Genomic DNA, 23,233 nt, shown 5'->3' with positions numbered 1-23,233 from the left:
TCTCTCATACAGTAGCATGTAGTCTGTTAGGGAAAGGGTTTAAATCGTGTTTGTACTTCACATAAATATTTCCTTTCTCTAGTGTCTCTGTTTTTATTTATCTGCTTTAACTTGGTTCTCTTTCGGTTAATTCAATAAATGCCTTTTCTTGTTTAAGAAGCTTATTCCCCTTCATTTCATTAGAGTATTGTTCTGCATCTTGACTCCAGTACAAAGAGGGTTAACATCTCAGTAATTAATATTCCTAATACACACATTTTCTCCTTGTTAGCAGAAAGAAGCCTCACATACCAACACGCATCCACTTTGTGGTGTGGCATCTCAACCTTCCCACAAATAATGCAAATAAATTTCATATGCACAACTGGTTTCCCAGGTTTAATATAGGAAGTCAACTGAATGTATGACGCCTATGCCCACTGGTCAGATTTGGCTAAATCTAAATATTAAACTATCACATAGAAGCCTGCTAAAATCAGAAGAAGGCAGCAAGCAGAGAGGTTGGGGAAGTAAGGCACATTCACTTATTTCCACCTGCTCATCACTAAATACTGTCTTAATATTGGATAAATATTGGCTCAATAAGCCTGTTGTAAAAATAATCTTGGTAGAACTTTACCACATATTCAGTGAATCTGGGCTGTTAAGTCTGATACATGCTGTAAAATCTACAATTCATTTCTCTGCATTATGGAAGGTAGCAAAGCACTGTTCACATCAGAGCAACAACCCAAATTCTTCATGTTCATCCCCAACTAAGCTGCTCCAGAGCTTGTCATGGTATCATCATTTTCTCCATGAAGCTTCTTAGACACCTGGGCTGATCTCGGTACAAAAGCAGTTGATGTACCAGAACTCTACAGCAATGCTGGCAGGAACTTCTGAAACATGTTATGCTTTCATGCTACGAGGTATGCCAGCTAGATGGGTTACCTTTCAATCAATCCAGTGCTTACGGTAAGGATGTCCCAACAGCCTTTGTTCTTGGAAAGGTTGAGGGACAGCTGGCCAACCAGCTTCAAAATGATGAGTCATGTGCAGCTGTTGGACCAACTAGTGCCAGACAAAATAGTAACAATGGGCAAGCATCATCTCTGACTGGCAGGAATTAGGATGAAATCAGCTGGTGACCAGCTGCAGCCTGTGGGCAGCCAATTGGGTATCCCTGTGATAGATAAATGTTCCTGAGACAGAAATGTTTGTTTCATGTTTGTTGTTAGAACAGGTAAATCAAAACAAATAGAAAAAACTCTGTAAATTACTGGCAATGTTAAACATAAAATGAAATCATGGCAAAAATTCCCTGTACCTTAAGAAGGAGCCAACCCAACGTCCACTTCACCAGTTTTCCTGGGCAACTGACATGCTTATACAGGCTGGTATTCACTATTCCAGGATCCGCAACATTAACGGTCACATGGCTCCCTTCCACTGTCAGGAGATGTTGCAACCAATAGCTGAACAACACAATGGCAAGTTTGCTTTGAGCATAGGCTCCGTGGGGTGAATACAAGCGACTACATAGAAGAAAAAAAGAGAGGGAGATTCGGATATAATGTTAAGTTGCATACATTGAACAGAGGCAAACAGGAACAAAGCAACAATACAATTAATGGAGTCGAAGGCTTTCACGGTTAGTGTCACTGGGGAGCCATTGTGGTAGAAGTTATTCTCTCTGAATCGGTATCTTCTAGCAGGGATCTGGGATTCAGATCCTCTGAAGTTGCCAGCCACAGATGCAGGCGAAACATCAGGAGAGAATGCTGCTAGAACACGGCCATACAGCCCGGAAACCACACAGCACCCCAATTAATGAAGTTTATCACATTAGTTACAAAAGTGATGATTTTGGGAGATTCATTGAGTGATTTGTGGAAAGAACTTTGAAAAATGTATTGTTGAAGGCTTTCATGGCTGGAATTAACTGGCTATTGTGGGTTTTCCAAGTTATGTGGCCGTGGTCCGGTCGTTTTTGCTCCTAATGCTTTGCTTGCGTCTATGGTTGGGTGTCTACAGAGGCATGTCACGGTGAGATGTGTTTCAATGTGCCACAGTGGGAACTCGTCTCACCATGACATGTCTTTGGAGATGTCTGTCATAGATATGGGCAAAAATGTTAGGTAGTCTTGGCAGAGTTTGACTCCCAACAAATATCTGGATAATTGAAATCTTCCATTACTACTATTTCTCTTCTTTGTGAAGGTTTGCTCATCTGCTCCAGGAAGGCATCAACCAACTAAGGGCAGACTTTTCAGCTCAAGGACGATACCTGTAACCAACTTGACAATAGTCTGGCTGCCCAATTTTGGACCAACTGAAATTTCAAAACCATTTTCAAAGGAAGCCCCACATTCAGCCCATTACATAACTCTAACTTGGTTTTGATCAAAGCATGTAGCACCATTACCAGATCACTTTTTAAGGGATGGTTACAGCTGGCAAACCAGATGGAGATAATGAAAGGTGCTATAGCCCACAGAGAGGACCTGAGCCTAAAACTGTATGTCAGGACCCAGTAACAACCCAAACTATGAACCCCACGCCTTCAGGCAGAATGCAACTCCCTCCAGGACAGGCTGATTCTGCAGTCCCTGAGCACCTTTTCCATTGACTAACAGCACCTCAGCCTTGTTTGGATTGAACTTCAGTTTATTTTGCGCAACTAACTTCCTGTAATCTGACAGATGCGGTTAGAACAACACAGTCCCCACACAGAATGCACTATGAAGTTATGGGAAGTGATTTGATATACATGATGTCTGATAAATCCTAGATCTTGCTGGGCACCTTTAGAAAGTTGTTAATTAAATTGTTTTTTGCTGGCAAGTACTCTCAACCGGACATTTTTTGTGCCCTACCAAATTTATCTTTTTAAAAATCAATCAATAAATTGTACTATGATCTTGGATACTTCAATTTGAATCCCCATTCTGCGATGAAAGCCTGCAGTGTGGCCTTGGACCAATCACAGACTTTCAGCCTAACCTACCTCACAGATTTGTTGTGAGGATAAAATGGAGAAGAGGACCATATAGAGGAGTTTCTTTATATTCCCAGTGGAGAGAAAACAAAGTATAAATGAAGTAAATAAATAAAATGGAACCAAAATTACATACAGACAAAATCAAACAGTACTAAAAAAAACATGCTTAGCCCTACGTCTAGAAAGGGTTTAACAGCTGGAAATGAATAATCAAGAATGTACTGATCCTTGATGCATTTTGGATTTTGTCAAAAGGTACTTTTAGACCAAGTGTGGATTTGTGGCTGTCACTGCTGACTTAGTGCCGGCATTTTTCAAGGATTATCCCAGGAATTACTTTCAATGCCAGAAGAGAGTATTTAGCTATATACCAAAAGTTTCAGTGAAATGCAAAAGTACCTTCCCTTCATTACTGAGTAATCACAGTCTGTTCCCACACTTTTTGACAGAAGAGCAAGCCTTTTGAAACTGAGGGAGATGGCATACAACAATCATCTCTCTGTCTCTCTCTAGAAATTATGAATTAATAGCTATTCAGGGGTTCTATGGGTAGACTTTTGGAGATGACACAGCAGAGAGTAACACATCCCATAATCGTCTTGATCAAAGAACATACAATTATAATAGCCAGCTGGCCCACATACAATTACAATAGCCAGCTGGCCCACATTTGAAAAACTGTTTCTTCTTCCCAAACATCACAGAATATAATGAATCTCCTCAATTTAGCTGCTACAGCATCTTACATTGTGCTCCAGACACTGCACACTCATGCTATGTTGAACACAAGACGGCATGTATTGTAACTACGCGAAAAGAGAGTACAACATGAGCCTACCAAGCTTTATACCTTTGCTATGGTTCCTTTTGTACTGAGCTCTTCTACCTGTTTTTTCCACAAGTGGCAAACATGCACACTTGAAGGGGAGTCTAACACATATTGATTGACATGAGGTCAGAATAATACATCAGGCAGTCACTTGATGTCACTTCTAAGCTTCTGGAGGCTTCCCCACCCCCCTCCATCAGCTTTCTCTGAGCTCACGCTTCAGAGACACATAACTGTACTGAGTTCATGACTGACAGCTATAATTAACCTCCCTGTTGCCAGTTGTTGGATTTTCATGACTGGCACCTGTGTATTTTACTCATCAAAAACTGTGATATATCCTTTCCTTAACTAACTTCCACCAGTTTTCAAGGCGCTCATCTCTCTAGGAGGCACAGTAGTATATTAAGTTCAGGGAGAGTGCTATACCCTGAAAGCAGCTAATTCAGCACCGTATTCTTCATTTTGTTATGTGGCTTATAACCAGAGCCGTAGCGAGGGGGAATTGCACCTGGGGTCTGTGTGTGTGCTCTGCACCCCTGCCACACCCTGGAACACCCCCACACAGGGAGATCCGCTCATCCTCCTCCCTGCCCCCTAGGTGCTGTAGCACTGCTTATAACAAAAAGTTGATAAATACCTCAGTTTTAATTCTCTATAAGGAAGATGGAGGCATATGGTAGGTATCCAAAAATGCTTTTTTAATGCATTACATTTATAGCCATCACTGTTGCCTAGTCCCCTCTGCCCCAAACTGCTGTGAAATCTTTTTGACTGGTGCCTGTAGGTTCTTAGTTGCATAAACTCTGCACATGTTTTGCATAATCTCTAGCAGAAAGATGAGACATGTCAGATTTCACCAATTCTCCCTCTAAGAGTAATCATAGCTATCAACATTTGCCCTTCGGAAGTACTAAAGGTAATTGCCTAGGCTGAATCTGACATGATTGAAAAATGACTTGTGGACCACAGACTAACAAAGTGTTTCATACAGTGCTTTCCTGCTACAACAGAATCTCTCACAAATAAATCTGTAGCTTCACTCTGAACTGCTTGCCTTGCATAAATATCTGGGAATGACAATCAGTTTGCAACTTTAAGTGTACATTTTGAGTGCATAACCCATATGCCATTCTTTTAAAAAAGCATCTTAAATAACAAGGATGGGAAATCAGTGTTTAAATGAGGGAACGTAGGTCATTGGCTCCCATTTCATGTTATGCAAGAGCAATCTGAAAGGCCCATGAGGTTTAAAGAAGTCTGGATCTGCTTCCTCAACTGGAATGAATGCAGAAAATCTTGCAGGCAGGGCGAAAGGCTTTGTGAGGGCAGCAGGAATCCAGTGGCATCTTGAAAACTAACAAATTTTATTTCAACATCAGCTTTGGTGAGTAAGAGCTGACTTCAGGCAGAATTATTTAAAGTAAAAGCTGCAGACAGCAGAATAGTGCAGTACTGGGTTAAAGAGACTACCAAGACGGAACAATTTAAAACGATATCTAAAGGGGGGGGGGGGAGTGGTTGGTACCATAACGTCCTCATTCCAACACACCTTTCAATTGTCCAAGCTTTGATTATAAATACTTCTGTCTAATAGAGGAACACTTAATGGATCTGCTGAATGGAACTCTGGCCCACAAAAAACATTTGTAACTTGGTATAATATGTAATTATTTTAAAAACCACAACCCTTAAGGCAGTGGTGGGATTCAAATAATTTAACAACTAGTTGTACACAAGCACCATTTTAACAACCGGCTCTGCCAAAGTGATGTGAACCTGCTGAATCCCACCACTGCCTTAAGGTTAATTTTATATGTCTAGATACATACAAGTCATTTGATCTGATGAAACCTAATTTTTTACTGATGATTCTCAAAGCTTTTGATTTTGGAGATGGCTTCAATACTTGGGTTACAGTTCTATGGGTACCAATTGAACTCTTAAGAGGTGTTAAGCAGAGCTGGCCTCTTTTATTCCTGCTTTGTGCTATAGAAATTGAGTCCTTAGCAATCTATACACATGAATCAGGCATTAGCATCCATGATTGCTGCTACCAAGTGAGTTTATATGCTGATTATTTGTCAATGTTTATACTGGATTTTGATATTTCTAGAGTAAAACTGAAAAAATATATAGATAGGTATGCAGGAGGATCTGGATATAAATTGTTTCCAAATCATGATAAAGATTTAAAGAAAAATAAATGGTAATATAGGGTTTTTTTTATCCCTGATGTTGATTTTTTTTAAGTAAAAAATTAGTTTTGGACTTAGATTGGGAAAAGAAAGTGCCAAACATTGATTGGAAACAGGCATAACAGACATGGAGCTTCAGAGAGCTTGAGATTCCCAACTTCCTATGTTATTTCCATGCAGCTAAAATCTTATGACTGGCTGAGTGAAAGGCAGCCCAATCCACAGCCCCTAGCAACTGGGGATGGCACTGCCCTGCTGCCTCCAGAGGGCTTTCCAGAGGTGCGGAGAGGCAGGGAAAAAAATAAAAAACCCTCCATCACTGGAAAGCACTCCAATTTTTAGTATATGTGCTGCCGAAGAGAGCACCGGAAAGCACTCTATAGGCCTTAATGGACTTGCACCACCCAAAAGGGTGGCCTAAATCCACGCTCCAGGTCAGAGCGTAACTACTCGCAAAGCTGGGATGAAAGCAAACTAACATTATTTTTATCTTTTCTAATGCCTGGAAATCCAACAAAGACCATCAATATCTGACTGGTTAAATAAAGTTAGACAAATGACTCTTGTTTTCATTAATAAGCTACATACCTCTATGAGTTGTCAAATGAAATGTTCCATGACAGAGAAGTTAACTCAAAAAATTCTTGTTATCAAAGGAGTCAAGGAGGGTTGCATTTTGGCTCCTTTGTTTAAGCTGCTGTTAAATGATTTTTCAACTTTTCTTTCTAAAGTTGATGGTCATAGCCCTCGTTTAGGATCTGTTCATGTATACCCTTTTATGCTGATGATGCAGTTTTATTGTCCTCCTTGCAAGTGGGTTTAAAATGCTTACTCAATCATTAGCTTTGAGTATTGCATGACTAATAGCTTAAAACTGAACTATGAAAAATCAGAAGTCTTGTCTTTTCAAAAACCTTGAAACCCTACCATTGGGGAAAAAATGGCAACAAAATAAAACGGGTCAAGCATTTGAAATACCTAGGCATTCATTTCTAATATAATGCATTTTGGACTTCTCACCATAAGTCTGCAATAAACATGGTCAAAACAAGTGCATTAGCCACTGCATGTTTCTTTTTTCATACTGGAAACCAATATGTGCCCACTACATTTAAAAGTTTTTAATGCTAAAATAGGTGCACAATTGCGGCATGGAATTCTGTTATGGATTGGTGTTTTTAACCATTCCCTGGAATGAATTCAATCTAAATTCCTGTGGAAATTTTTGGGGATGCTGAGATGTGTACCGTATGGGGCTCTATGTTTGGAAACTGGGAAGGGTCTATTGGAATCTCAGGCATGGCTTACAACTATTGGCTGACAATACAGCATAAGTCTGACCCCCTTAGCCTCATTTATCAAATGCTGTCCAAATCCAATGTATCAAATTGGTTTCCTGCTATTGAGAGGGAAAAAATAGATCCCTTGGCATATCCATGGACTCTCTTTTTAATTTTTTAGTATTTGAGGCTTTCCAAAAAATAAAATGCAGGTTTTTGGAGATCAAAGCACAAAATCTTAATAATGCAGCCAATAAGGCTTTATTCCCTCTGAGATTGGAGATTCTACTTACAGGCCATCAAACCAAAATCAAACCAAATCAAAACTTTTCCTTTGGCCAGATTCAGTGTTATGCCATCTGAGCTTCATTATGGAAGTGTGGGGCCAGGACAGCGTCTCTGGTCCTACACAGCTGAATTAGTTTTAAGACTAAGTTAGAAAACACCCAAGAAACAGTTTTGAAACAGAAGATAAATTTACTGGACAGCATAAATATCTGACCAGGGTGTCCCCTTAAGGGTAAGAGGCACCCACACTTCATACAAAGGACCAATTTTATAGACACAGAATTTAGAAAGTTACAGAAGGTGAACTCTCCCGAGGGTTTGATCATGATTGCCTGGTATGTTTTACATGCCAGTAAAGGTTTTCTGCCTGTCTGCCTCTTAAATTAAAGAAATAGATGAATTTTTTTTGCAAATATCTCAAGATATGGAAAGGGTGATGCGAATTCAAAATTATGTGAATTTAAAAACAGAAAATTGTTGTAATATGCTATGAATCGCGCTCTGACCCACAAAATCTTATACAGGAATAAATTTTACTCATCTTTAGAGTGTCACTGATATCCTATTTTAATTTGCTGCTATAGACTAACATGACTATACATCTGGAATTATGCTGTTTATATCAGACTTGTATACAGGTCTTTTCTGCATATGACTGCCTTTCTGTTTTTTCTTCCTTCCCTTTTCTTTAAAATAACCAAAACAAAATAGTGAAAGGAAATCACAAGTTTTATTTAATTATCTGAAACATGGCAGTCCTGTTTAATCATTCAAAGCAAGAACACCTACAAAGAAAAGAGTAGAAACATGTCTACTGACCCCTGTTTCAGACCAAGGTGCACATACATGTGTGCTTGCTGTTCCCTGAAGACATTCAGCTGTGCCTATAAAACCTGTGGAGCCAACAGCTATGAAGCCAGGCTCCTGCTCATTAAGAGTTGGATGCACTTTGATCAACTGTATCAGGGCAGTAGGTATTAAGAATCTAAGTATGTCTTCATATTCATTTGTCTAGATATAAAAGGGAATGAATATGCCAGATAACAGAAAAAAAGAAGGATACAGCATGTGCTTCTGGCAATTATTCTAGAGACACAGTTATTGTCTGAATATAATGCCAAGATTTCTCTTGCAGATGGTAAGCAGCCAGTAGTGCTGTGTGTTTATTAAACCATCTAGACTTTCCTTATTATTTGTAGAGAAGTGAAAATGATGAATCAAATAAAAAATATCTTTATGTGGAACATGTAGCTTCTGTCTTTCATAAAACATCCAATCAATTGATCAGAAGGCTCTCAAGGCTATCTTCTAACATATGAAAGCAGCTATCTTAACTATACAGTTATATCCTGCTGTCTGAAAGGGAATGTTGCTGTTGATCTTCCCAAGCTATTACTGCCTCTCAGCCATTGTATTGATTGAGGGGCAATGGCTTCCACTAGTTGTTGTGTCAAATTCATCATTTAAATCAATACAATTTTCTGCTCCAGAACAAGCTGTCTTTCTTGCTATGCAGCATTGCTTCTACTTTTTTATCAGCATCTCACACAGCCACCCACTCTGCCTCTTTTTCAACTTTCACAGCCCTTCTTCCTCTATCATTCAAGAATTTGATGTACAATGTTCTACTCATGCTGTACTACACCAAGCAGTAAAAAGGGTAAAAGGAAGGAGAGGGAAATGATGTAAGCCCCTTTAGCTCACCACTAGAGAGAAAGACAAGGGATATTATGTTTCCCACGCAGCACAAAGCCTACAAAATGGCAGACACAACTGTAGAAAAGCAAAAGTGTCGCTATAAGCCATCTGGGACAATATAAATACTCTTTAATGAAAGTGGTCTGTTAAACATTGTGAAGGCTAATGGTTTGATGAAGACACTGCTTAAACATATTTCTCTAGCCTTAAAAGAGAATCGAATGGGTGGGGGGAGACAAGCAGTGGAACAGCCCGCCAAAAGAAAGGTCCAGGAGGATGTGCCATATTGATTCCCACATCTCCTGTTTTCTTTATGTTGAAAAACTTATAGTATATGTGAAGAAAATAATGACCCCATTCTGTCCAATGGCCAGTAGACCTGACCTCTGTCGGTAATACTATTAGTTGTTAGGCAAGGTTTCTGGTCCCTTTTAAAATGTGAAGGGACGTAGATATCAACTAACAGCTGTTTGGTAAGGCCAGCTCCTTCTCTCGCCATCCCATCCTGCTGCTGAGGAGATTAGAGAGGGGGGATTGCCAAAATGGTCCTGAATTATCAGGATCCCCCACCAAACCATGAAAAAAATCCAAAATAGCAATAGAGGTCCAAACACTTCAAAATGACTAAAAGCATCATCTCCTTAAAATCTAGATCCAACATCAAAACAAAAATGTTTGAGGTTCTCATTGGGAGCCAAGATCAAATTATTTCTATCAAAGGTTTTCTGCAAATACTAGAAGAGTGGTAGCAAAATAATAACAACACTAAAGCATCTCAGTTCATATGTCAGCAATTCTTTTTTAAACTGGAAATAGAGCAGAAGACCTAGATCTCAAGTCAGCACCATACTATTAGTAACAGCCTAGACATGTGGCTGAAACTTATTTGTTAAAAACACATTGAAATAACTATAACTGCAGACACAAAAAATACTTAAAAGGACACAGCAACAAACATACACTTCAGCAGAAAATGCAGTCCTAATGGTCACTAATTGAATTTTCCAAGATCCAAAAACCTTCAAATGTAACTGCAAAGTAATGCTAAAGCGCCTGCATAAATAAAGAGGGGGTGGTGCTGTTCTTCCGAATCACAGAGGACATCCCACTATCATTACGAATAATATGTTTTCAGCAGTGACATGTGGAATAAATGAAACTGAACAGACAAGGGGATAAAAACTTCAAAATGATGGTGGTGGGGATGGGTAGGTGTGTGGAATGATTTCACAGAAAGAACATCCCAAGCCTTACTTGAGGGCCTACATTGCCATCTGGGGGTGGGGTGAGGTTGAGGGTAGTCTACGCTGGCCTTTGTGCATGCAGCGAGTGGGGCCGTTAGAGGCCTGGATGGTGTGGCAGTGTACTGTGGCTGGGGGCAGGGCTGAGGGGGGTGCTGTTCTCCACCTCCTTTGCCTTGGCTCCCCAGCATCAGACTTGTCTTGTGCAATTGGTTGTTGGCTTATGAAACTTTGGCAAGAAGGTGTCCTTGCTCTTTGACAGGTTGCACATGGGAACTGATCTACTTCAGGGAGGAGGGGCCTGCTTGCCGGCCCTCCCTGTTAGTGGGGGCTGCCATGGACATGGGACAAGCCATGGTGCCAGATGCCCAGGCTGGGGTTGCTGGTGGACTTGAAGGTAGCAACAGGAAGATCCACTGAGAGGCTGGTGCACAAATGGCTCCCATTGGTTTGCTGCTCCAGGTTCCCCCAGTGTTGGGTCTGGGGGAAGGATGTCACTGGAGGACAGCAAGGGTGCTGCACAGTGATCGGATCTGTCCCCTATGTTGCATCTCTGCTTCCTTCAAGTCAGCAAAACTAATAAACAAGCTATGACCAGATTTTTTGATTTTGCCTATTAAGGGCCCTCAGCCTTTTTCTCCCTCACTTGGTTGGCAAAACGTTTCCAAGACACATTTATCCATTTGGAAAATCTGTGGAAATCTATGTAGGTGGAAATGGCACATGGAAACATTCTGAAGGTTTAAAAAGTATTTAAGAGATTCATTGAGCCTAAGTGTGTCTTATTTCGCTAAGAATCTTTTCGATGAAAAATCTTCCAGGCCCTCTTATATTGACCACTGTGTTGTGACAGTAGCAAAATTCTGGCGAAGAAAACATGACTGAGGAATCCAATTGCTGCTTAGACTCGAATCCCTTGTGCATTGGAATCATTGTAGCTATTTGTCCAAATGCAATTTAACCTCTTACAAGTGTTATTTGGTAGAAAATAAGTAGAAGACAGAACAGAGAAATAAAAAGATAGATCAACATATACTACAGTAATAGCTATTCAATTACTGCTTTATTGATGTCATTATGCTCTATTAGCAAATGCATCTACAGTGTTTTCACAGGCACAATGTAAGCAAATTGGCCAATAGGTATTCACTCAACTCACTTATTGCTCTTATCCTATTCACCTACCAAAAATGCAGTCATTTATTTGGTTTCAGTGCTCACCCAACCGAAGGCATTTATAATCTAGACTTTTTTGTTTTTCCTATGATGCCTATCATTTTGAAAATATGGAGGCATCAAGGACAAATTGCAGAGCCCCTGTTGAAGTAACTGCTTGACCTTCACATTGGCAGGGAGAGCTATTCATTTATAGAAATCTTACCCAGAATGTACTTGCATGATCATAACTATGTATTATTTAGTTGTATACAATTGCTATTTCAGGTGATTCTATTAGAAAAGCAGCCTTAATCATTAGTGATATGTATAAAATGAGGCCATTCATGCTTCTCCATACATGATTTCAACGTACATTCTACATGAAACTGCCCTTGAAAAATGTTCAGAAACTTCAATTTGCGCAGAATGCTGGAGTCAAGTCGTTGATTGGAGTGGGACCATATCATTCCAATCTTGGTCTATCCACATTGGTTCCCAGTCTGTTTCCAGGCACAATTCAGGTGCCTGTGTCAACCTTTAAAGTCCTATATGGACCAGAAGGACTGCCTGCTTCCTTATGAGCCTACCCTACCACAGCAGCCATCTTCAGAGGCCCTGCTTTAGGTGCTGTCACCTTCTGAGGTCAGGCAGACAGGAACCCAGGAGAGGAGTTCAGCTGCATAATTTATTCTTCTTCTGCTGCTAGAAATGAGGCAGCAGAGGAATACAGGGAATTGATGCCCCAAGATATTGCAACAGGATATCCAATCTCCTCTTGCACCTGAGATTTAACAAGGCATTAATCAAGTCAGTTTTCCCAGCTATAAAGAAGAGTCTTTTTAAAGTGAACAGTTTTAACGATACTGGATTTCAGCAGCCACTGCCAATTTCTATATTGCATGGTGCACGTTTACAATGTGCGTTCCTGACAATGCTGAAAAAAAAGGACTAAACAAAGGCAGAGTAGAAAGGTGACTCAGTAAATGAGATAGGGCAGAGAAAACAGGAGCAACTGTGAGCAAAATGAAGGGAAAAGTTAAATGAGAGCCATGTCATCCAACTCACACTGCAGTAAATGCTAGCTGGCACAGGTATGCTGCCAGGTAAACCCAGTTAATGAGAAAGCCAGTAGAGAATTGCAGGACTAAGGAAACACCTAAAATCCACGTTTTGGTAGAGTGGAAGCAGTGGAGTTCTACCAGCTTTTCCAATACAAAAGAGGGAAGAGGAATCTCTTCTTATAAACTATCATCCAGCATAGAGTCTCAGAACAGGGAATGCGGAAGGGGTTCCTCTTAACCCACATCCTCGTTCTGCTCTGCAATCTACCTGTTCCCAAGTGTTTTGAAATGGGTCTGATTACTCCTGTGCGTGCCCTTTAAATGGTTCCTCAAGCGAGGACCAACCCTGAACTCAGCCAATCTTCTCTCTCCCACCCAGCCCTGGGGGTGGACAAGCCCCTAGGCCAGTGATGGCGAACCTTTTTGAGACAGAGTGCCCAAACTGCAACCCAAACCCCACTTATTTGTTGCAAAGTGCCAACCTGGCAATTTAACCTGAATGCTGAGGTTTTAGTTTAGAAAAAAACAGTTGGCTCCCTCTTCCTCTGCCTCACCCACTTGAGCAGGGGCCAGCCTGCTCTAGCCTCCAGCAAGTCCCATGCACACTGCTCTGTGCCTCTCTAGCATCTCTGCCTCTTCTGCGCCCCTACCCCTTGGGCAGAAGCTACCCAGAGCACAGGCACCAGGCCCGCCAGCCAAGTCCTCCCTGTTCACCGCGGTGCGCGCACCTCATGCTCAGTGACCCAGGCCAGCATAGATGTGTGTGTGTGAGAGGGGGGTGATTTTCTGCTCCCCACATTACGGACTCTGTGTGCGCGTGCTCACAGAGAGGGCTCCAAGTGCCACCTCTGGCACCCATGCCATAGGTTCGCTATTACTGCCCTGGGTCAATGGATAGTTGCCTTGAATAGTGAGTTAACTGGCTCTTCTCCCTGGACTTCTTTAAATAGCTGGCCAACCTCCTCTAAGATGGTCAGTGTTGCTGAGCCTGCAGCAGAGAGCTGGATGGGATCCTTCAAGATCTCTGACTGTTGAGTAAACTCTGTCTAGGTTGCTGCAACCTGACTGGCACTTTCTACAGCTGTGGGACTTGCGGTCTCCTGAAGAAAGTACAGGGGCAGTCATGGGCACACTGTATGAACACTAATAATAGATTTCTTTGATCTGTAAGATAAGTTTTAAGATGCTGATTTCTGTTTTTGTTGATAAACAAAACCTTGTTAAAATGGTAAAATATTTTCCATACCTGCTTTGTAGGTCATTAAAATGCAATTCACCTACAAAATGAGTGGCTGATGAGAGGTTGACAATTCTAGCATTGTGGCTCTGGGTTCCTGATTGCTTCAGCGTTTCCAAGAGAAGGTTAGTCAACAAGAAGTGTCCCAAATAGTTAACGCCAAAATGTTCTTCAAATCCATCCTTTGTTTTCCTTTCAGGCACCAGCAACACTCCAGCTGAAACAGAAAGTTATGGTGAACAGGTGTCTAATTGTGGTGCACGGGTCACTGTTTGACTTGTTCACTGGCCGCAGAAAGTGACATTTTGTATGCTATCAACTTGATTGAACAGTAAAATGTAAATGTTTATCCATCCATCCATCAAGGAACTGAACGACTACAGACCAGTTGCTCTAACATCTGTAGTTATGAAAACTTTTGAAAGGCTAGTGATGTACCATTTGAAAACCATCACGGATCCACTGTTGGACCCCTTGCAATTTGCATACCGAGCAAACAGATCGACAGACGATGCTGTTAATATGGCTTTGCACTATATCCTACAGCATCTTGAATCGCCAAAGACCTATGCAAGGGTCCTCTTTGTTGACTTTAGTTCAGCATTCAATACTATCAGACCGGACATTCTTCTAACCAAACTAAATCCTCCAGGCTAGCAGGTACCGCAAAGAGCATATTTGTAAAGTGGATCACAAGCTTCCTAACAGATGATATTAGGAAACAGCAGGTGAAGCTAGGAAAAATTACATCAGACACCTGTAAAATGAGCACAGGGGCCCCCCAAGGCTGTGTACTTTCACCACTTCTCTTCTCTCTGTATACCAATGACTGCATCTCAAACGATCCATCTGTTAAAATACTGAAATTTCAGCAGGATGATACAACAGTGATTGGTCTCATTCGAGAAAACGAGTGAAACCGCATACAGACGGGAGGTTGAACAACTAGGCCTCGTGGTGCTACACTGGAACAATCTAGAACTGAATACACTTAAAACCCGACAGAAATGGTGGTAAGATTTCCAGGAGAAACCCTCCCCATCCTACACTCCTCTCACAATACTAGACAACACAGTATCAACAGTAGAGACCTTTAAATTTCTATGCTCCACCATATCTCATGACCTAAAAAATGGTCACCTAATATCAAAAAAACCGTCATCAAAAAAGCACAACAAAGAATGTTCTTTCTGCATACCAACTCAGGAAGCTCAAACTGCTCAAGGAGCTGCTGATACCAGTTCTACAGAGGAATCATTGAGTCTGTCATCTGCACCTCTATAACTGTGTGGGTTTGGTTCTGCAACCCAACAAGATCGACACAGACTTCAGAGAATGAAATCCAGAACTGCAGAAAAAACAATTGCTGCTAACCTGCCTTCCATTGAGGATACCTGTATACTGCACGGGTCAAAAAAGGAGAAAGGGCATGTGAAGAATATTTACTGACCCCTCGCATCCTGGACATAAACTGTTTCAACTCTTACCCTCTAAACGTCGCTACAGAGCACTGCACACCAAGACAACTAGACATAAGAACAGTTTTTTCCCGAATGCCATCACTCTGTTAAACAAATAATTCCCTCGATAATGTTAAACTATTTATTATATACTTATTATATAATTACTGCACTACTTTTTTCATCATTCCTATTATTTATTTTATTTATTTATTGTTTCGATTTATAAACCGCCCCATCCCCTGGGGGCTCTGGGCGGTGAACAACATTCACATATACAATTAATTAAATCGATAACAACAATATAATACTAAAAACCATTAAAAAACTACTTAAAAACAGCGGTTAGCATCGCATAGCCGATAGGTGCCCTATTATGGCCAATTCAATTTAGATCACTCCCAGTAAAAGAAAAGGGAGGGGTCAGGTTCCTCTCTGGGAGGATAATAGGTGGTAAAGTGCAACAGATGGTATGTGCAAGAAGATGCACGGGGAAGGAGAGGGGAGGGGAAGGGGGCGCCACTCAGCGACTGGACACTCCAAAGGCCCGGTGGAACAACTCGGTCTTACAGGCCCTGCGGAACTCATCAAGGTCCCGCAGGGCCCGGACAGCTGGAGGAAGAGTGTTCCACCAGGCTGGGGCCAGGGTCGTAAAGCGTCCCTGGCCCGTGTGGAGTCGCCAGCCCGCATCATCGAGGGGCCAGGAAACACCAGCAAATTGGCCTCTGCTGATCGCAGAGGCCGAGTAGGGGCATATGGGGTAATGCGGTCTCTCAGATTTTTTACCCATCTCCTCCCACTTATGACAGTATGACTATAGCCTGTGCTGACATTTTATTTTATTTTATTTTATTTTATTTTATGATTTTACATTTTATGTTTTCATTACTACTGATTGTTTCCTGATTGCTTACTAGACCTATATGACAATCATTAAGTGCTGTACCTTATGATTAAGTGATGTACCTTATGATTCTTGACAAATGTATTTTTCTTTTATGTACACTGAGAGCATATGCACCGGAGACAAATTCCTTGTGTGTCCAATCACACTTGGCCAATAAAGATTCTATTCTATTCTATTCTATTCTATTCTATTCTATTCTATTCTATTCTATTCTATTCTATTCTATTCTATGTTCAGTTTCTGTGTATTCATCATGATTTAGGTGACTTGGACCCAGGCTGTTCATGAGGCAAGGGATGAGTTGAGGTGATTTGCCTTCTTCCGCATAGCAACCCTAAACTTCCTTGGTGGACTTCCAGCCAAGTACTATCCATGACCAACCCTACTAAGATACCAAATTCTGGCTAGCCTGGGCTATTCAGGCAGCCATTCAGGCAGGATGCTCTGCCAACCCTTACTTAGGGCAACTATGCATTACTCAGTTTAAAGAATTGGCCAGTTTTTGTTCAACCAAAAATTGGGAGTATCTTTTGATCATGTTATGGTCTTTTTTGGTTGGACCGAAGATTCATCAGGTGTTGAAATGGGGCAGCTACCAATGCATAGTTTCCCTAAATTGAGAGTTATCAGATTTTCCCAAAAGGGATACCTGTTACAGATAGCACTCAACATGGGATGCCATCTATGATAAATATCTCCCCAAAATATGAATTAGGTAGTCTCTAGTTGGTCAATTTGCATAACGGTTCTTTCATTTTTGGAAGTACTGATTATTCAAGGGACAACAAGATAGGGCCTCCAGTACAATGTTACTTTTTATTGTCATCACTAGTAGTGTTTTATCTGAGAAAAAAGTGCCAATGTGCAAGACAAAATTTTGTTCTGCAATGTGTAAAGTTTCTTCATATCATATCATTTCCCCAGCTACTTAGAGGAAAACAAAAACAAATATACAAACACAAATATACAAAAACAAATATACAAACACACAAAACTTTTCTTTGCTGATTTAAAGCAAAGCCTTCTTTCTACATTTATGAAGTACTTAGCATTCAATAGCACTAAAAAGTTGAAAACAATTGATTTTTTTTAGCAATTTAGACATGTCATCAGCTGTACTCACTGGCCCTAAAGAGGTAACTACAACAACAGAGCAATTATATTTATTTCCTGATGCCATAACTAGGAAAACTATCGAAGGCTGAATTTCCAACCCACTCTAAAATGTATTAAGATGGTCTTTTGATAGGAAATTCATAAGAGAAGGATAATTTGTCAATCAGATTTCATTATGAATTGCTCTGGGATTCCTAATTTTCCCAGGTCTTTACAAACACACATGACAGAAGGTTTTGAAAATGAATTAGAAGCATACAGAATGTTAGTATCGCTAAAAACAACAACAAAACCTCTGTTTTGACAGGACTGTCATTTAGATGCAATTTACTAATTTAGCTTAGCGAGCTAGATTTCAAAAGCCTTTGATTAAACAGACATCAACAGAAAGTTAGACAGTAAGAGCATTTATGAATAATCTGTACAGCATGTGTCAATGCAGATTTTACTTAGCAATTCTGTCTACTAGTAGTATACATGGAAGCAGATCTGCTGGTTATCAGGATACTTAGGTAATTCATTTAATTACGTATTGCTCCTGACACTCTGTAAGATAATGTCAGAATTACATACTTGAATCAGTTCAGTATCTAAGTGTCTTTTTCATGGGACAGCATGCAGAGCAAGAATGGGGAGTCATGGTGTACAAACATTTTCAACTAACGTTTCACTGAAAAAGTCATTAGATTCACACTCAAATCATACTGTGGCCTAGATCCTATATAACAAAGCTTATACGTATTTTCTTAAAAAGAAAAATCAGAAAGCTGGGATAAGATTAATTAGAGCACCGGAGAGGAGGAAAGAATACTTCTCAAAAAATATTAAGGAAATATTAACAGTAAGCAGGAAAAGATGGAAACGTATTTCAATGAACATAAAAGGTAAAGTTTCCCCTTCAGTTGTGTCCGACCCTGGGGTACCACAGCAAGCAGTGATTTCATAGGCAAGCCGTTTTTGTGGGGTAGTTTGCCATTGCTTTCCCTGGCTATTCTTTACCCCCTAGCTATGTGCTAGGTACTCATTTACCAACCAAGGAATGGATGGATGGCTGAGTTGACCATGAGCCAGCTGCCAGGATATCTGACCCACAGGGGGCTGGAACTCCTGACCGTGTGAGTGGCAATGCAAGTACTTAACAACTACGCCACGCGGCTCCTTCAATGAACATAGAAAATCCACATTTCTGAAAGTGTAGATTGCAAAAAGTAACTGCTTAACAAGAAATGTTTGTTCTAATACTTAAATTCTTGCTTAAAATAATGGTTTCCCATTCGCAGCATGTGCATCTTCTTCATACTTACAAAACAGCAGCAGCATTCAGTGAATCCTGCCTAAATCACAGGACACGCAGTGATGGGAACTGGGTTTCCTGGTACCGATTTGCTTTTTTCCCAAAGAACCTCTTCCTTAAATCAAAGCCAACCCTAGATTTCCTCTATGTCAGCAGTTCCCAACATTGCTTATGGCCATTAATCTAACATAGTTTCTAAACTCTCAGAAAGTGCTATGTTCTGAAAAACATAATAATAATCCCGGTGAATTAAATGAAATGTACATCTAGTCTAGCATGCTGTTTCTAACAGCAGCTAGTTAGGTGCCTACAGAAAGCCTATAGGAAGATCTGAAGGAAACTGCCTTCTATTGCCATTTTTCTTCAACTCTGTATTTCATGATTGATAGGCATCGATACACTTATTTTCCATGAGTTTGTCTAGCTTTTCTTAAAAGCCATCTAGATCCCCTTTCACAATAAATTCCATAATTAAGTAAAAGTATATTTTAATTAAAGTATTATTTTTGTTTTGCTGATTATTACCTTATTGGATGACTCCTAGGCTGTTTCCACACAGCCCAAGAACAGCGCCCTAGGGATGGTTCAAACACCGTCCCTAGGGTGCTGTTCACACAGCAGGCACCACTGCATCGCAGCAGCGCCATGCTTGTGCTGACCAAGCGATGCGAAAACACAGCTTTTGAATTTCGTTCAGGGAGCAAGGTTTTCAAAAGCAGAGTCTTCCACCTGCTGCTGTGCGAACGGCAGTGGGTGGAAGGCGGCGTTTTCCTTACGCCGGTCCCAAATGGCTCCTTACCTCCTCCTGGCTTCCAACACTCTGTGGAGGCCAGGGGACACACCTCCTGGCCTCCGTCCCTGCAGTCATCGCTCCACAGAGCGACATAAGCCAGGAGAAGGTAAGAAGCCATTTGGGATGCTGTGTGGCCATGTGGAGCCTGCTCCGCCAGCTGCGCAGCCAGCATGGCCATTCGTGCAAACAGCCCCAGGGCTTGCATCGGCATGAAGCCCCAGGGCTTGCATCGGCCCCACTGCTCTGGCTGTCCGGAAACAGCCCAAGTTCTAATATTTTAAGGAAAACTCCTTCCGGACAGTCCAAAATTGTATAAAATTCAATTGTGTCCCTCCTTAAATCATCTTTTTTCTCTCTGAATGCTTGATAATTTAGAGTTCTTTTCTGCTCCATATGCAAAACAGGGAAGAGATCTTTTGTGTTTGAGGAGTGGGTTCTGTACACAGTATTCAAAATGCCACATCATTATATTTTCAATGCCTTTTCAAATAATTCCCAACACTGAATTTCATTTTAAGTAGGTATTATACTCTGAGATGGCAGACAAATGATTCCTTTGGTATAAATTGTTAAGTGAACAAATTTTCAGATTGGGCAATATTATACCTGCTGGCATAATTCTACCACAAAGCAGGCATATATTCTCTGTAAGAAAAACAGATTGTATTCTTTTATTCAAAGAACAGAGGAAAATATGAAACAAGAGTACAAATTAGTATGTGGAAGATCACACAATAAGCATCTTTCAAGAAAACTCACCATTATTAATCAGGACATGGAGAGGGCAATTCTTCGCTTTAAATGTGTGAACAAACTGATGTATGGACTTCATGGAAGCCAAATCACAGTATAAAAACTCCACTGAAAAAGAAAAAAATAGTGTCAAATTAACTGGAACAAAAAACAAGATTCAGGATTAAGAAACCCAGAGCTTGTAGCCTAATGGTGGGAGTACGTGTAGATCAACAGTGTTCCATACCTTCATTTAAGAATAGTGTATAAGAAACAGGCATAGTTCATGGCACACATGCATAATCTGTCAGTGTTTGCTCTGTTTTAAGGGCCTACATGCTCATATTTTGTGACAACTGTCCTACATAAGCAGTGGCTTCTTGTTGTTTGTTATTTAACAGTAAGTCTGGGCCCCTTGAATCTACTCTTCACCAATTTCTTTTAAAACGTATGAACTTCCATGAAACTGACTCACGAAACCACATTTAGCAAATGTGTATAAAGAGCGTATAAATAAATTCTGCATTTATTTGAACAGAGAGAGAGTGTAAGGAATTCCATAGAAGCAGAAATAAAAGGCTCTTTGGTGAAAAAGACCGTTTATTCAGACATCTTAGAAAGCTCAAGTACACGCAGTGGCAGGAATGACACTTCCCTCCAGAAGCACAGGTTATAACTCTATCCATCCCATCCCCCTCCCGGCTTCCCATGGGAACGGAGACCTCATCTCCCGCGCAGAGATAAAGTCTCCGCCGATGAAGCTGGCCCATCGCCCGGGCTGTGGAATGTACTCAAGGTTAGGCGGCTGCCCTTCCCATCAACACCATTGAAACCTTTACACTCTGCCTCCCTTAAAGAAGACCCCTCCCCCCCCCAGGTTTATGCGGAAAGGCGCGGTGGAAAGCAGAAATAAGGGTGGGGGCGTCAATATTTTCGGAATAAACCCATTGATTATACCCAGAGGAATATCCCACCCAAGAGACTAAATATTGCAAGCGTTTGCGATTAAAGCGAGAGTCCAGGATGGCGTCAATTTCGTAGTGCTTGTGGCCATCAATAATAGTCGGTGGGGGTCTCTCCGGCGGGTCGTGCCAGGCATCGGAAGCGGGAGCCTCCTTGAGTAAACTGGAATGGAAGACAGGATGAATGTTACTAAGAGAGTTAGGCAAATCCAATCGGGCAGTGACATCATTAATCACTTTAGTAATCTGAAAAGGTCCCACAAATCTTTTGCCTAGTTTGGAAAATTTATGCACGTCTTTGAGATTTTTGGTAGACAAATACACCCAAGCGCCCACACGCAGAGGGAAATCCGAGCGGTGCTTATCCGCTTGCAGCTTTTGGGAGTCCTTAGCCTGTTGTAAGGCGGTCTGGACCGATTTCCACCCCTCGGCTAGGGATGAAATCCATTGTTGAAACTCTGGAGGATCCAAAGCTGTTGCGGGTAGTTGTGGCAACGGCGGGAAGGAGCGACCAGACACAATTTCAAAGGGGGTTTTCTTTGTACTGCTATGAACCGCATTGTTATAGGCGCATTCTCGCATAAACGAATGCGCTCGCACCAATTGTCTTGGTGGTAGTTGGTGTAACAACGTAAATACTGCTCTAGGGTTCTGTTCGTTCTCTCCGACTCACCGTCACTTTGAACGTGGTAGGGGCGGCAACGCCAGGGCAGCCCCTAACAACCCTAAAAAAGCCTTCCAGAACTTTGAAATGAATTGGGGGCAGCGGTCGGAGACCACCTTAACGGGGCTGGAGTGTAGACGGTAAACATGTTGAATGAACAGCCGTGCTAACTTAGGAGCGGAGGGGATGGAAGCACATGGAATAAAAATGGGCTTGTTTAGAAAATAAGTCAACCACTACCCATAAGACCGTGTTGCCATGACTTTCCGGTAAATCTGTAATAAAAATCCATGGAGATGACTTCCCAGGGGCGGGAGGCCACCGGGAGAGGTTTCAACAGCCCATGGGGCTTTCCCGGAATGTTTTTGGCTTCTGCACAAACAGAGCAACCTTTAATATATGCCTCAATGTCCTTGCGCATTGCAGCGCCACCAGAACTGACGGCGGGCCAAATGCAGAGTTTTCAGAAAGCCAAAATGTCCAGCCGAGCGGGCATCGTGGCAGGCTTCAAGAACCTGCTTGCGGAGGAGGCATCGTACCAACACTCCCCTCCGCCAAACTCCATTCTCCAAACGCAATTGGGAGTCACCTTCCTCCGCTGGAGGCTCATGCAGCCCCGCCTCCTCGAGGTTCCCGCAGGAAAGGAGAGACGAGACTGGGAATGGGCGGTGAAGGGGGGTGGGCGTCTGAGATCGGGTGACAGCCAGCCCCAATTGGGAGGGAGAGAACAGTCGCGTGGAATGTCTCGTAGGCAGCTCCACCCCTCCCCGGGTAGGCCAGCGAGTAGCGCGTCAGCCAGTTTATTGGTTTTCCCGGGGAAAAAATGGACTGTGAAAGAGAAACGAGAAAAGAAATCGCCCAACGGAGTTGTTTTGCGGACATCTTGAGGGGGGTGGAAAGAGCGGCCAGGTTTGTGATCCGACCAAACCTGAAAGGGGTGTTTAGCCCCCTCCAGCCAGTGGCGCCAAGTGGAGAGTGCTACTTTGATGGCCGCAGTCTCTTTATCTCCCACAGTCCAGTTGAGTTCAGCACCGGAGAATTTCTTTGACAAATAAGCACACGGAACCAGTCTACCATCTTTATTTTTCTGCAACAGGGCTGCCCCAAGCGCTTTGTCCGAGGCATCCACGTGAACCACAAGCGGGAGATCTGGGTCAGGGTGCTTTAGGATGGGTTCGGTGGTAAAAGCAGACTTTAAGAGCTGAAAGGCTGTTTGACATTCTTCAGACCAGGAAAGGGGGGCCCCGGGCTTGGCGGACAGTGGATCTTTACCCTTAGTGCGTAAGAGGTCTGTGAGAGGGAGAGTCAGTTCAGCGAATTGGGGTATGAAGT

The 23,233-nt window shown here is 41.9% G+C and overlaps 1 protein-coding gene across 2 annotated transcripts in view; it reads right to left on the bottom strand.

Moving 5' to 3' along the window:
* Window positions 1-23,233, bottom strand: part of ZBED1 (zinc finger BED-type containing 1) — a 156,883-nt gene that overhangs the window by 28,862 nt on the left and 104,788 nt on the right. For both annotated transcript variants that reach the window (XM_048492792.1, XM_048492793.1), the window contains exons 4-6: window positions 20,303-20,404; window positions 13,983-14,190; window positions 1,310-1,517 (exon numbers count right to left, since the gene is read on the bottom strand). In XM_048492792.1, the coding sequence (XP_048348749.1) occupies window positions 1,310-1,517; window positions 13,983-14,190; window positions 20,303-20,404 (518 nt within the window). The remainder of the gene's footprint in view (window positions 1-1,309; window positions 1,518-13,982; window positions 14,191-20,302; window positions 20,405-23,233) is intronic.

Source organism: Sphaerodactylus townsendi, linkage group LG04, assembly GCF_021028975.2.
Source record: "Sphaerodactylus townsendi isolate TG3544 linkage group LG04, MPM_Stown_v2.3, whole genome shotgun sequence".
NCBI lineage: Eukaryota > Metazoa > Chordata > Lepidosauria > Squamata > Sphaerodactylidae > Sphaerodactylus > Sphaerodactylus townsendi.
The sequence above is the reverse complement of the archived record's forward strand: the minus strand, read 5'-3'. Positions and strand labels throughout refer to the sequence as shown.